The 13,406-nt window shown below is 39.1% G+C and overlaps 1 protein-coding gene across 1 annotated transcript; it reads left to right on the top strand.

The window, feature by feature from the left end:
* The first annotated feature begins 5,390 nt into the window (after positions 1-5,390).
* On the top strand, positions 5,391-13,118 carry c1qtnf1 (C1q and TNF related 1). The gene is made up of 4 exons (XM_020608935.1): positions 5,391-5,642; positions 8,546-8,673; positions 9,039-9,163; positions 12,392-13,118. Exons 2-4 carry the CDS (start codon positions 8,546-8,548, stop codon positions 12,940-12,942), a joined length of 804 nt encoding a protein of 267 aa, XP_020464591.1. The 5' UTR covers positions 5,391-5,642; the 3' UTR covers positions 12,943-13,118.
* Positions 13,119-13,406: the final 288 nt, after the last annotated feature.

Raw genomic sequence — 13,406 nt, 5'->3', positions numbered from 1 at the left:
TGGGCACATGTGAACAGCCTGAGTCTTTTTTTCTCATTGGACGCCTGTGGACCAATCACATGCGAGCTGCTTCAGCTCACATGGCAGACCTGTTGCTCTACAGATTGGGTAACTGGTACACGTGTGGACCAACGCTGTGCATGGATTGTGCATGCTGAATTCATCTCCTGTAGGTATACAGAAAACTACCGTTTAAAACAACCTGAAAGTACTTACGAGCTTAGAAATAAACACTAGGAATAGCGTTTTGTGATGCATCCTATTTCTTTCCATATATGCTGGCATATGATCTAGTCACCTGTAGTATTTACCTCCTGTAAATGTAAATTTATTCTGATTAAATAGCGGCCTATTGGTAGCCTATTTAGTTTGAAAAGAATAATCAAGAAACAAAATGTATGCAGACCTTCCAGTAACTTTGCATTTTAAAAACAGTGAGCATAAAGCACTTCACGGTTTAGGATGACATGTGTGCTAAGGGTCTGTTCCCAGAAATGCAGAGAGATCATGACACAGCCTGTACTCTCAGATGGCTCTCTATCAAAACAACAAGCACATGGCTGAATATACCTGCCTTATGAAACATCTGAGTAGCATATCTATAGCCTACCAAACTGATTTGCAACTCTAGCCATTTCCTTCTTTTTAACAATTTCGGGGAAAAATCGATTCTCAATTGTTCCTCAAATTCAATTAAAACAGATAGAAGAGCTTTTTTGTCCAAACTGTTTATTCAAACTCTTGATCAGAAGAGGGAAGTACAGTGGGTACGGAAGTATTCAGACCCCCTTAAATTTTTCACTCTTTGTTATATTGCAGCCATATGCTAAAATCATTTAAGTTCATTTTTTTCCTCATTAATGTACACACAGCACCCCATATTGACAGAAAAACACAGAATTTTTGACATTTTTGCAGATTTATTAAAAAAGAAAAACTGAAATATCACATGGTCATAAGTATTCAGACCCTTTGCTCAGTATTTAGTAGAAGCACCCTTTTGAGCTAATACAGCCATGAGTCTTTTTAGGAATGATGCAACAAGTTTTTCACACCTGCATTTGGGGATCCTCTGCCATTCCTCCTTGCAGATCCTCTCCAGTTCTGTCAGGTTGGATGGTAAACGTTGGTGGACAGCCATTTTCAGGTCTCTCCAGAGATGCTCAATGGGGTTTAAGTCAGGGCTCTGGCGGGACCATTCAAGAACAGTCACAGAGTTGTTGTAAAGCCACTCCTTAAAAAAATTTCTACTGCACCTAAGGTTCCTAAGAGCACAGTGGCCTCCATAATCCTTAAATGGAAGACGTTTGGGATGACCAGAACCCTTCCTAGAGCTGGCCATCCGGCCAAACTGAGCTATCGGGGAACAAGAGCCTTGGTGAGAGAGGTACAGAAGAACACAAAGATGACTGTGGCTGAGCTCCAGAAATGCAGTCGGGAAATAGGAGAAAGTTGTAGAAAGTCAACTATCCCTGCAGCCCTCCACCAGTCGGGGTTTTATGGCAGAGTGGCCCGACGGAAGCCTTACCATTTAGATTCATTCTGAAGATGTTAGATATTACCAGGCATCTGAGGAAAAGTACAACCGGGTCATGTACAAACAAATGTTTTCTTTTTCACAGATTTGACACCACATAAAAAAGAAGACAGTTAAAAAAAGGGGAAGTGGCAAATTTACTGAATCTCAAAACTCAAAACTGCTTTGTGTGGTCACACAGCTTTCTCCTTCCCATTTTTATTCAACCACCAAACCTACAACTGCTTTTAAGAGAAGCACATTAAATCACATTTTTGACCATCTTTCCCACATTTTCACACCGACTCATCTATCTGGGTGAAACAGACCAAAATGCCACTGAAGCAAAATGACATGTTAAACATGACGACCAACGTTTACCATCCAACCTGACAGCACTGGAGAGGATCTGCAAGGAGGAATGGCAGAGTATCCCCAAATGCAGGTGTGAAAAACTTGTTGCATCATTCCCAAAAAGACTCATGGCTGTATTAGCTCAAAAGGGTGCTTCTACTAAATACTGAGCAAAGGGGCTGAATACTTATGACCATGTGATATTTCAGTTTTTCTTTTTTAATAAATCTGCAAAAATGTCAAACATTCTGTGTTTTTCTGTCAATATGGGGTGCTGTGTGTACATTAATGAGGAAAAAAAATGAACTTAAATGATTTTAGCATATGGCTGCAATATAACAAAGAGTGAAAAATTTAAGGGGGTCTGAATATTTTCCGTACCCACTGTAAATAAAAAATTAACTTGACCTTATACCATATGTTTTCAAAAACACAACCCTAATCATGAACTCCAAGGTCACGAATGGAATAATAATTCAGTAATATAGGTTTTTATATAGATTTTAATTAGGCTTTCAGATTTTCCATATTGCTGGGTGTGCCTACTTGAGCTTCATCCAACCAATACCATGCCTATCTTGTTTACACAAAGAAGATGACTTTTTATAATAACTACAAATGTTTCAGTGAACCATAGAAACACACTGTAGCACATGAGCAAGGAACAAATAAATCAGATGAACTGTATGTGTAGCATGTACAGTGCCTTGCAAAAGTATTTGGCCCCCTTGAACTTTGCGACCTTTTGCCACATTTCAGGCTTCAAACATAAAGATATAAAACTGTAATTTTTTGTGAAGAATCAACAACAAGTGGGACACAATCATGAAGTGGAACGAAATTTATTGGATATTTCAAACTTTTTTAACAAATAAAAAACTGAAAAATTGGGCGTGCAAAATTATTCAGCCCCTTTACTTTCAGTGCAGCAAACGCTCTCCAGAAGTTCAGTGAGGATCTCTGAATGATCCAATGTTGACCTAAATGACAAAGGATGATAAATAGAATCCACCTGTGTGTAATCAAGTCTCCATATAAATGCACCTGCACTGTGATAGTCTCAGAGGTTTTTAGGATTGTATCATGTTGTCTATAGGGTTAACTACGGGTCATTTTCTTTATTAACTGATCTCAACCACTTTTTAAAATTACTGATGGGAGTCAGTTTTTTCTGAGTCCTCTGGTGAAATTAGAGTAGCTTACATAATAGAGAGACATTTAGCTCAAGTGTAACTATGGGACGAGACAACAGTGTGACACTTTGGACACCATGCTTGTTGTTATTCCTCTTCCCTGGTCATCTTACACTAAATCTGCTTTTGCTTCATAAGGATGTTTTACTTTGTTTTTCCCTGGCAGTGATTCTCATGTGTGTATTGTTTGTTCCAAGTTACATCTTGCAAACGGGCTTTGTGTTTTACTACCAAACCATTCATTGTGACTGTGTGTGTGTGTGAGAGACACCAGATGACCCATTGTTATGTGTTTGCTGACATGGTGCATCATCCACAGGCCTGATACTGTTGCTTTCCCAGCAGCACAATGAACAGGCAATGCAGAGACGCTGAGCCCAACACTCCACGGCTCCTATTTAGCTGAATGACACACACACACACACACATATATAAATTCCCTACTGACTTGCTTTTGGGGCAGTCTTGTATTCCTTCCTTCAAGCTCGGGTCCTCTACGAGAGGCCTGGGAACTTGAGGGTCCTGCACAGTATCTTAGCTGTTCCAAGCACTGCACTCTTCTGGATAGAGATCTCAGATGTTGTTCCTGGCTCTCCCAGTTTGGGGTCACAGCCCCCAGTGTTCCTATTACCACGGGGACCACTTGTGCCTTCACCTTCCACATCTTTTCTAGCTTTTCTTTCAGCTCTTGGTATTTCTCAAGCTTCTCGTGTTCCTTCTTCCTGATGTTGCTATCGCTTGGGATTGCTACATCTATCACTACGGCCTTCTTCTTCTGTTTGTCCACCACTTCTATGTCCAGTTGGTTGGCCATTACCAGTTTGTCAGTTTGTATCTGGAAGTCCCACAGGCTCTTAGCTTGGTCATTGAAGGAAGGAATACAAGACTGCCCCAGAGTGGGGGGCGATGGGGAATTTGTTTTATTGAGTTATATGTCTAACTAGTTTTTAATATTTCCCAGCTTTTACTGCTACCTTCATTAGCATGTGTCAATGTACAGTGTTTACATTAACTTCATGCTAACTAGCTAGCTAATGTTACATTACAAGGCAGCAAAACAGCACACTTTTAGAAGTTTGATTTTCATCAATTTAAGAATACTGTGACTTATGTAATGAACTGTAGCCATTTCTTTTTTCCTTCCCATCACAAGGAAAGCGGTAAAATTTTAGCTGACCCACCATTTTTGATTCAGATCTACTGAAACAATGGGGAACACAACACTGTTTCATATGGAGAGGAGGGGAACAAACCAAACAAACCTCACTCCACATCTGCAGGTCCAAAAAAATAGGAGCAAACATTGTGAATATTGCCATGGTTTGTTATCAGTAGACTTGTATTCATGAAGTTGTCACAAAAAAGTTTCAAGTGCAGAATGATAGACCTGGGTGTGACAAACCGAGTAGTGCAGCACAAAAGAACATGTCACTCAGTCATGCTGCACACACTTTATGTGGTGAAATTAAAGACACCGACAGCATCCACCTTCAGGCATCTGAGGCCGTATAGCTCATAGCTAGGTCACATGTTGGTAGTATTCTCAAATGTAATCACTGTCAATTTTAATCACTTGTTTTTTATCAAAGTTGTTTTTTAAAATGTTATGATGTGGTTTGCCTATATAATCTGTAGGTCACTTCTTTTTTCTAAGGAATCATTTTGCCTTTGTAGCATTTTGCAAAAAATCTAACATGAACAAAACCAGTAATTTTTAATTTAAGAGAAGGAATTTGATTAAGTTCAATCCACAGTCATGAGGATTTCTGTGTACAGTCTGTAAATCTGTAAAACTAGTGAGTGTCTGTACTTAACCTACTATGTGTATTTGACAAAATGCCTCTTTCCCCACTTGTATACATACATACATACAGATGTACACACACCACTAGTTTACTTAGGGTTCTAGCATTGTTAAGTATCAGATAATGTTCCGTTACATTACATGATGCAACACTGACATGCTATGGTTAATGGATCTGTGGTTATGTGAAGGATTTTGTTTGGTCACTGTTCTGACTCTCTTTTTTATCCACACAAATGAAAATTAATGTCTTGGTGAACTCTGCCCAAAGAAAGGCCAAATTATTAGTAGTACTGTTGTTGTTTAGTTGCTCCATCAAACGTTTTGTCAAGCAAAGGGCAGCAGTCATATGGCCACACTTTGTTTAGAGCAGCTGTTTAATGTTGACAGAGGCTGAGAAACTGTTCTTCCTTTCTGTATTTTTCCCACACACAGCACTTATCTATTTTTTTCTCCTCTGTGTTTTTGTTATTTTCCCCTTTGGGTTAGAGTTTCACTTGGAGCTCCTCCTCCTCAAGACCATTAAGCTTTGCTTTCCTCTCTTCCTCTCTCTCAGTTTGTCACTTATTCCTGTTTTCACTTTATTTATGCTCTTCCACTTGTTTGAAGGAGCAGGACATCTGTGTTTTAGAAAAAAAAGAGTGACCTGATGAAAAAGAGACAGGACAACAACCTAAGAAAAAAACCAAGGACTACAGAGGAGTGGAACAGAGACTAAGGGAAAAGCCAGACATTTGTGTTTCCAGAGGAGAAATACTGGGCTACAACTGCAAAAGTAAGATTCTTTTTGTTTGCAAATACTGTACCGTTCTATAGCTAGACAAGTCAAACACCAGCTGTGGTATGTTGATGCACCACTGTGAATGTGCTGAAGCTGCTGAATGAAACAAGATCCAGGCACCTTGGCATCTGGTTCCTCTTGTTGTTGATCTGACATACAGCTGGCTGGGACACACATTAAACATGCAAAAATTCCACTTGGTATTTTACCTACTCAAACACACATACTGTACACCCACTCAGATTCTACAGCTGTTGAAAAAAATTGCCCAGCTGTCAGATGGTGGTAATACTGTAGCTTTATAAAGCAAAGGTGCCAAATAAACAGCAGCACATTGTTCCACATCAGCTGCTTTTGTTGAAGCACCAATCAATTTTTATACAGGACCAGGTAAAACTGAATCCTGAACTTTGGCTGACCAGTTTCTTTTGACATCATTACACTGATTTCACTTTCAAAACGTACTATTTGCGCTTGTTAATTAAAAGACCTACATAGCAGGCACAGTGAGAGCAACTATGCATGAACAAACTGCAGTTTATAGCCTGCATTTGCTTATCAGCGCTGGTGCGAATCGTATTTATTGAATTCCCATAATTGTAGTTTCTGTTTCTCCGGAACAAAAAACAACAAACATACCTGTTTTATATGACCTGAAAAGTTTAAAATAACAATTTTATTTGAAGGAATATTGTCTTGCATAGGTGTTTGTTTGAGGTTCAACATTTTTATGGATATGCTCTAAATGGTATAGTCTCCATTAGAGTCTTCACTCATAGTCTTCTTCATATGCTTTTGATGTTTTGTGTATGATATATACAACAAGGTATGATTTTTATTTTTATTTGAAAAGTTTTATTTTTTACAGACATAGTCTAAAAGGTACAGTACTTTTAAATGATGTATCTTTTGATATTGTGTAGAGGATATTTATCTGAGATGTAGGTTGCTTTCAGGTCTTGTAGAATAGCACCCTGAGTTTGGTATGCTCAGTTTCCTAGTTGGTTTAGTTAGAACCCTTTCCTATTTGTTGAGTGAAATTTAGATTGTATTAATCAATACCTATTCTCTAACTTTTGTCTAAAGCTTCACTTAACAAGCAAAATCACAGCACAACATCCTCTAAAATTAAGTCAAATTTCTGATAAAATTTGATTACAGAAAAAAAGTCAATGGCTTGCACCAAATGTTAATTATAATAAGCAATGGAAAGTCCCTTATTCCATTATTTTACACACAATAAGGAAATTGTAAGAATTACTTCCCCTTTAATGTCCTGGAGTTATCATAACTCCTCTTTCTGCATTTTTAGCAATAAACTAACTAAAACCTAAGTATGGTGACGATAAGTGCAGATGGCTTAGAGGTTTGGGATGAGGTGAATTGTTTTTTGCAACTTGAGGCCAGTGGAAATAAACTGTTAACTTGACTTATCACATTTAAGCTGATATGGCAAACTTGTTTCCTGTCACTTGTTTATTTACACATCCAGCAGTTACAGAGCCACGTTTGTTTTCATGTGAGGTTCATGGCCACATGTGCAAAAGAAATTTTCTCTTCTTTGGCTTTGTTTCTGATTTTCACTGCAGTTTCCACCAATTTCTAAGGGAAATATTTGGTTTTTTTTTTATATTCTTCATTATTTTCACAAGCTAGTTGAGCAGTGGATAGCTGCCTGTTGTGGTTGAAAATGAGGCTGTGAACCAAATCAGTAGATAAATGCTGTGTTTTCACTATCAGAACCTAACAAGTGGTACACCCCGTACTTCCCTTAACCATCACCAAGCATAGCCTCCAGGGGTTGACACGGACGGTCCTGCCTTGTTTATCCACTGCATTTTCTCTCGGTTGGTCTCTGCTTAGAGGAGGGAGGGGCTGCTCCTCTCTCACACATGCAGTCAGCAGTGTTACTGTGAAATATTGGTTATAGCCAGTTTAAACATCTGGTTGCAAATATTTTATCCTTAATCAGATCCTTTGATCAGCAAGATCCCAATACACTAATATGTTGCCTGACCCTAAAGCACCAAAATACTGTAGCAACAATGCAACAGGAGTTAGATCCAGAAGTGCTTAGGGATCTAAAAATGGTAATAATAATACTTTATTGTACCCATAGGGGAAGCTCAAAGTATATTTTTTAAGTGCCATGTTACCAGGATTTGACCTCACAGTTCTCCTGGTGATCACATCATACATCTACAAAAAAGAATGGGATTCATAATCATCAAGAAAAAAACCACACATATCAATAAAAAGTCCTCATACTGTTGTCAGAACAACAGACTCACCCATGAATTCACAAGCTTAAGATGAGCGTGCATTAATACGTGCACATTGATGAAAACAACTATATTCACTCAATCTTTTTTTCACATGTTCATAGGTCATAAACACGGAAAAAATTTTGATCAGACTTAGAAAATGAATCACCAAAAATATATTTTTTTGCCACTTGCATCTCCTGGTTTCCATACCTCTCCCCTCTCCAGCAGGCACAGAAGATGCATTTTTCTCCCTAGGCGTTCTAAAACCTTTTCAGCTTAAGAACAAAGTATACATCTTCTGGACTGTTAAATTTGATATGTTGAATTCACATGCAATCTTGAATCTTGTGTAATATCTGTTGATCCTAAGGGTAATGTTTACATAGAATGTTATCTTATAATATAACTAGTTTGCATGTCAGATTCTGTGAAGCCATTGAAAGCCATTAAAATAAATCTATATTTTTGGGTCTTATTTTAATCATTGGAAACAATTTATGAATCAGATTTTTCAGTGTGTGTTAATTCACTATTACAAAAGAAAAAAATAAGATGAATGAATGCCAAACTAAACAATGCCAGTTATTTGCTTAGTATGCTATTAAGGAACACTATTCCTCTGTACTACAGATGATCACAGCTTGTGTGTGGGCCCTAATGCTTCTATGGGCCTGTTCAGTGGTCCCCTATAATGAGAGTAAAGATCCAGATCCCCGTCAAGACCAAATAGATCCAAAGGACAACCATCAAGATGCCAGGTATTCTTGTAATCCAGCCTCACTTGGTGCATACATATGCAGTTCCATGTACAGTATATAAGATGAAAATAACAATATTTTATACAAAAACTACAGACAGCACCCAACCACCCAGTTAAATGAACTTTCTCAGTGTTAATTTAGCAAATAGCCACTGTATACCCACTATGACACCACTCAGTGACAAGGTGTATATAGAAACAGTATACCCCCTTATATATTTAACACCACATCACAGGGAATGAGTGACTTGCTGTCACTAGATGTTTTTCATTTATTGTGAAAAAGTTGGACTTTGGACTAAAAAGACAAGAGCCTACATCTGACTTGCCTGAATGTCTTGGTTTTTTAATTTGGTTTTAAAGACACAGGGCAGTGAGACAGTGTCAACGATGCTGTGACCCAGAAGAGGAGATTCCCCAGCAGTACTCCAGCCAGCCCTACCCACCATACAAAATAGTACCAATGATCAACATCACTGTACTCAAAGGTAGGCTAATACAATACACAGCTAGAGTCTCTTTATGTTTATATTCAAAACACTTTTGGACTTATGTTGGTTGATGGTGTTGATCAGTACAGCCAGTACTTTAGAAAAAAACAACTAAAAGATCACACCAAGCCAACAGTCTGCTTTCAGCCACCACTGGGCTGTCAGTGGGCCTGTGTTGGCGGCTTTTTGACTAAGTTGAATTGAATTGGTGTCGATCCAATGGGCCTCGTCGGTGTTAGGTCTAGTGCATGGGTAGAACCTAAAGCTGCAGACACAGACTGAGGAACTAATTTCATATAGGCTTTTAATAAACAATAAGAGCTCCTGGGAGCAAACAGGAGAGAGGAGCCGACTGATGAGTCAAGCTGACACTGGACTGGAACCACACTGACAGAGGTGAGGAGTCAGCAGGTGAGTCAAGCTGATGCTGGACGGAAGACCCCAAGGCAGGAACAAACAGGTGAGCTGAGCTGTTGCTGGACTGAAGACACTCAGGCAGAAACAAATATTGACACAGGGCTGGATGGAGACTCACTCAGCGTCGACAGCAAATCAGGTAAGTTGAGTAAACACCAGTCAGGGGCATCTCAGGCAGCGACAAGGAACAAACAGGTGAATAACTGATAAGGCTGGAGGAGACTCAGCATCGAGGGAAAATAGTGTTACTGGAATATTCTATAAACCAACCTATTTAGCCTCTGTCCCAAGTTTTTTTTGTGTTGCAGGCATCAAGTTCTAAATTTGTTCATAAAATGCAATTAAGTCAGTCAGTGAAAACAATGAAAACCTTTTCTTTTTACTTTTGTCCCTTAAAGGTTCAAGTGAATTAACAAATCACAAATTTTAGTTTTTATTGTATTTTGGAAAATGTCCCACGTTTTATGAAGATGGTGTTTGTATCTTCAGTGTGTCACTATCCAACATGCTTGTTGATTAATCAAGACAACAAATTTTTCTGAAGCATGGAGGTTTCTGTGTATTTTGCAACAGTATGTTTCCAGCTGCACAAAATTCAGCCAACAGTTCTTCCGTGGGTAACTGTAGTTTAACAGTGTGCAACATCCCTCCTGTTAGAGACTGCCACTACATTTCACACTATGTGATTGCACAGAAATAAAACCCTATAAGTGATTTATATGAAAAATCGTATCAAAGATTGCACATACAATATGCAAACTAATACAATTAGGAACATGTGTCATTAAAGAGCCCATGGCATGTGTTTCCTTATTTTTTTTTACTTATCTACAATGTTACAACAGTGAATTGTCATCTTAGACGTGACTTAAAGCTAAAAAAAAAGGGGGTGTACGTATGTTCTAGTATTTCTATGCAGAAGCAGCTTGGTTAATACACAACTCACAAACTCTTGCTTGTGAGACTTTTTTTTTTTTTTTACCAAAATAAAGTATTAAGTGATAGGATCTCCTTGAATGGGCATAAATTCCAGGCCAATGCATGTTCCTGTGAGCTTGCCTTACATCCACTGGTGCCCCCACCATATTGGCAAAATGTTACATTGCCTTGTTTGTTATGTGTATTTTCAATAAAGCTTATGTAAAAAAAAAAAAGACATCCATTGCAAAAGCTGAATTTTTTGACTTGGCACATTTTTGTGGATTTATTTTCCCTCCTGCTGCTGCACATTGACCAGAGGATGTGGAGGAAAATGTCATGATTTGGTTCCGTTTGCGTCCGGTTGTGCTTTTATTTTGACATTACTTCTTGTTTTTGTTTCACCACAGTTTCGGTCTTTTTACTTTAATCATCACTCACATTAGTGAGTTACTTGCCAGGTTGTTCTAGACTCTAGCTCTGACTCTCCAGCGGTTTTTGTTTTGGTATTTCCTGTTTTGACCCAGATCGTGTACTTTGACAGTTCTGTTCTGCCTTGCCACCTTGTTTCAGACTACCTACGGTGTATGAATTCGGACTTCCCTTTTGGACAACGAACTTTGGATCCCTTTGTATGTGTTTGCTGGCTCTAACCCTGGACTGTAGTATCAACCTGTGAGTGCTATCGTTTTTGTTCATTGTTCCGTGCTCTGATTAAAGAGACAGTTATTCATGTATCCTTGTCTGGCACTTTAATTGAGTTCACCCAGACATTATCGGCAGCATCACGTGCCAAACCTGACAGGAAAATACAGAGCCTGAGGTTACTGAATGTCCAGGAATGTTCCTGTACAGGGACTCGCTGTTTTACCTGACCAGGTCTAACCTACAAGCAGCCAGCCAGTGAAGCCACCACCGCAGTTAGTGATCAGCTCATCAATGCTGGATTCACCCAGTGCACAGTGTCTGTTTGTTTTGACTGCTTGAGGCCAGTGTGTCTGCTGTATGTGATGTGTTGCTTGTTAACGAATGGATCAATGACCCATATTGTTATTGGTGCTACACTACCTGTTGGAGTTAATTTTACTACTTTGGGACTGTATGTGGTCATGTGGGGAAGATGCAGCGACCACCGGTTGGATTTACCAACCTTGGAGCTACATTAAAGGGAGTGATGTTTCTGCTAATCAGTGGGACTTAATGGTAAGTTTAAAAAAACACACATTGCATGTCTGTTAATGCCTTGTTTCTGTAATGTTAGAGAGAATAGTTGTAAGACTGGAGAAGTTACTATGTCTGCATTATGCCAGTTAAAGTATGGGGTTTCTCATCTACTTGCTTTGTTTAGAGTGTTACATTCTTCATCTGTACATATACCATCTTTAACCCATCTATGGAGGAGAAATTCATATTAATGCCATCATGGTTTGTTGTGCTGTTCACTTGCTACACAACACCGGCAGCAGGCGTTCACAAGCTGTCCTCTCATTTTAAGGAAGAGGCTTTTTGGCTGTCTGATTCTGAAACAGTTACAAACTATTCGGAGTTATGAGCTAATCTAGAGGTACCCAAGATTAAACATTAAATAGCTGGACACAAGCAAAATGAGCATGCCATGGGAATTTTAAAGGTTGAAAGGCTGTAAAGTCAAGTATTTCTCATTTCTGCATTTCTCAATAAATGGGTTTTATCTATCTCCATATATTTTTATTTATTTAGCATCACTGTGATGAGAAATTTTTATCAATATTTAACTTATTGGATAAACCAAAAGGAGACATTCCCATCTAAATTTCTGTCGTGTTCCTGCCTCTGAGCCATACGAACTTTAAGTACTGGGATTTTTACCCCCACTACATCCTTGAACATGACTGTCTCTGCTGCTCCTAGGTGAGAAAGGTGAGACTGGTGAACGAGGAGCTTATGGAAAATCAGGCAAAGCTGGTCAGGTGGGTCCTCCGGGTCCCACTGGCATAAAGGGCATCAAAGGCAGTATGGGTGTCCCAGGTGAGGCCTGCAAGTCCTACTTTGCAGCCTTCTCTGTTGCCCGTAAGAAGGGTCTACACTCCAACGACTACTACCAGACACTGGTATTTGACACAGTGTTGGTTAACCTCTACAGTCACTTCAACATGTTTACTGGTAAATTCTTTTGCTATGTGCCTGGCATCTACTATTTCAGTCTGAATGTACATACATGGAACCAGAAGGAAACATACCTGCATGTGATGCACAATGAGCGGGAAGTGGTGATCCTCTATACTCAGCCCAGTGACCGTTCCATCATGCAGAGCCAAAGCCTGATGCTGGAACTTGAGACAGATGACCAGGTTTGGGTCAGACTCTTTAAAGGTGAAAGGGAAAATGCCATCTTCAGTGATGAATTCGACATTTACATCACCTTTAATGGACACCTGATTAAACCCAAAAATGAGTTGTAGGTAGAAAACTGGACATGTGTAAGTTGGCACCTTGTGTGTATATATGGACAAAATGATCTAAATGCACTATCAGTCCTGACATAAAACATGTTATGTTGTCAGTGGTTTAGTACAGAAAAGATATTATTGCTGCAACTGAGAGACAGAATTTAAAAAATAATTTCAGGAAATCACATTGTATGATTTTAAAAGAATTTATTTGTCTTGCACTGCTGAACATAAGTATTTGAACACCTGAGAAAATCAGTGTTAATATTTGGTACAGAAACCTTTGTTTGCAATTACAGAGGTCAAACGTTTCCTGTAGTTCTTGACCAGGTTTGCACACACTGCAACAGGGATTTTGGCCCACTCCTCCACACAGATCTCCTCTAGATCTGTCAGGTTTCGGGGCTGTCGCTGAGCAACGCGGAGTTTAAGCTCCCTCCAAAGATGTTCTATTGGATTGAGGTCTGGAGACTGGC

The sequence above is a fragment of the Monopterus albus genome, unplaced genomic scaffold (genome assembly GCF_001952655.1).
Source record: "Monopterus albus unplaced genomic scaffold, M_albus_1.0 scaffold96.1, whole genome shotgun sequence".
NCBI classification, from domain to species: Eukaryota; Metazoa; Chordata; class Actinopteri; order Synbranchiformes; family Synbranchidae; genus Monopterus; species Monopterus albus.
This window is presented reverse-complemented; position numbering and strand designations above follow the sequence as displayed.

Coding starts and splice junctions, on each gene's coding strand:
- c1qtnf1 (XM_020608935.1), top strand. CDS start 8,546: ATGATCACAGCTTGTGTGTGGGCCCTAATGCTTCTATGGGCCTGTTCA. Junction 8,674..9,038: donor GACAACCATCAAGATGCCAG/GTATTCTTGTAA, acceptor TTGGTTTTAAAG/ACACAGGGCAGTGAGACAGT. Junction 9,164..12,391: donor CAACATCACTGTACTCAAAG/GTAGGCTAATAC, acceptor TGCTGCTCCTAG/GTGAGAAAGGTGAGACTGGT.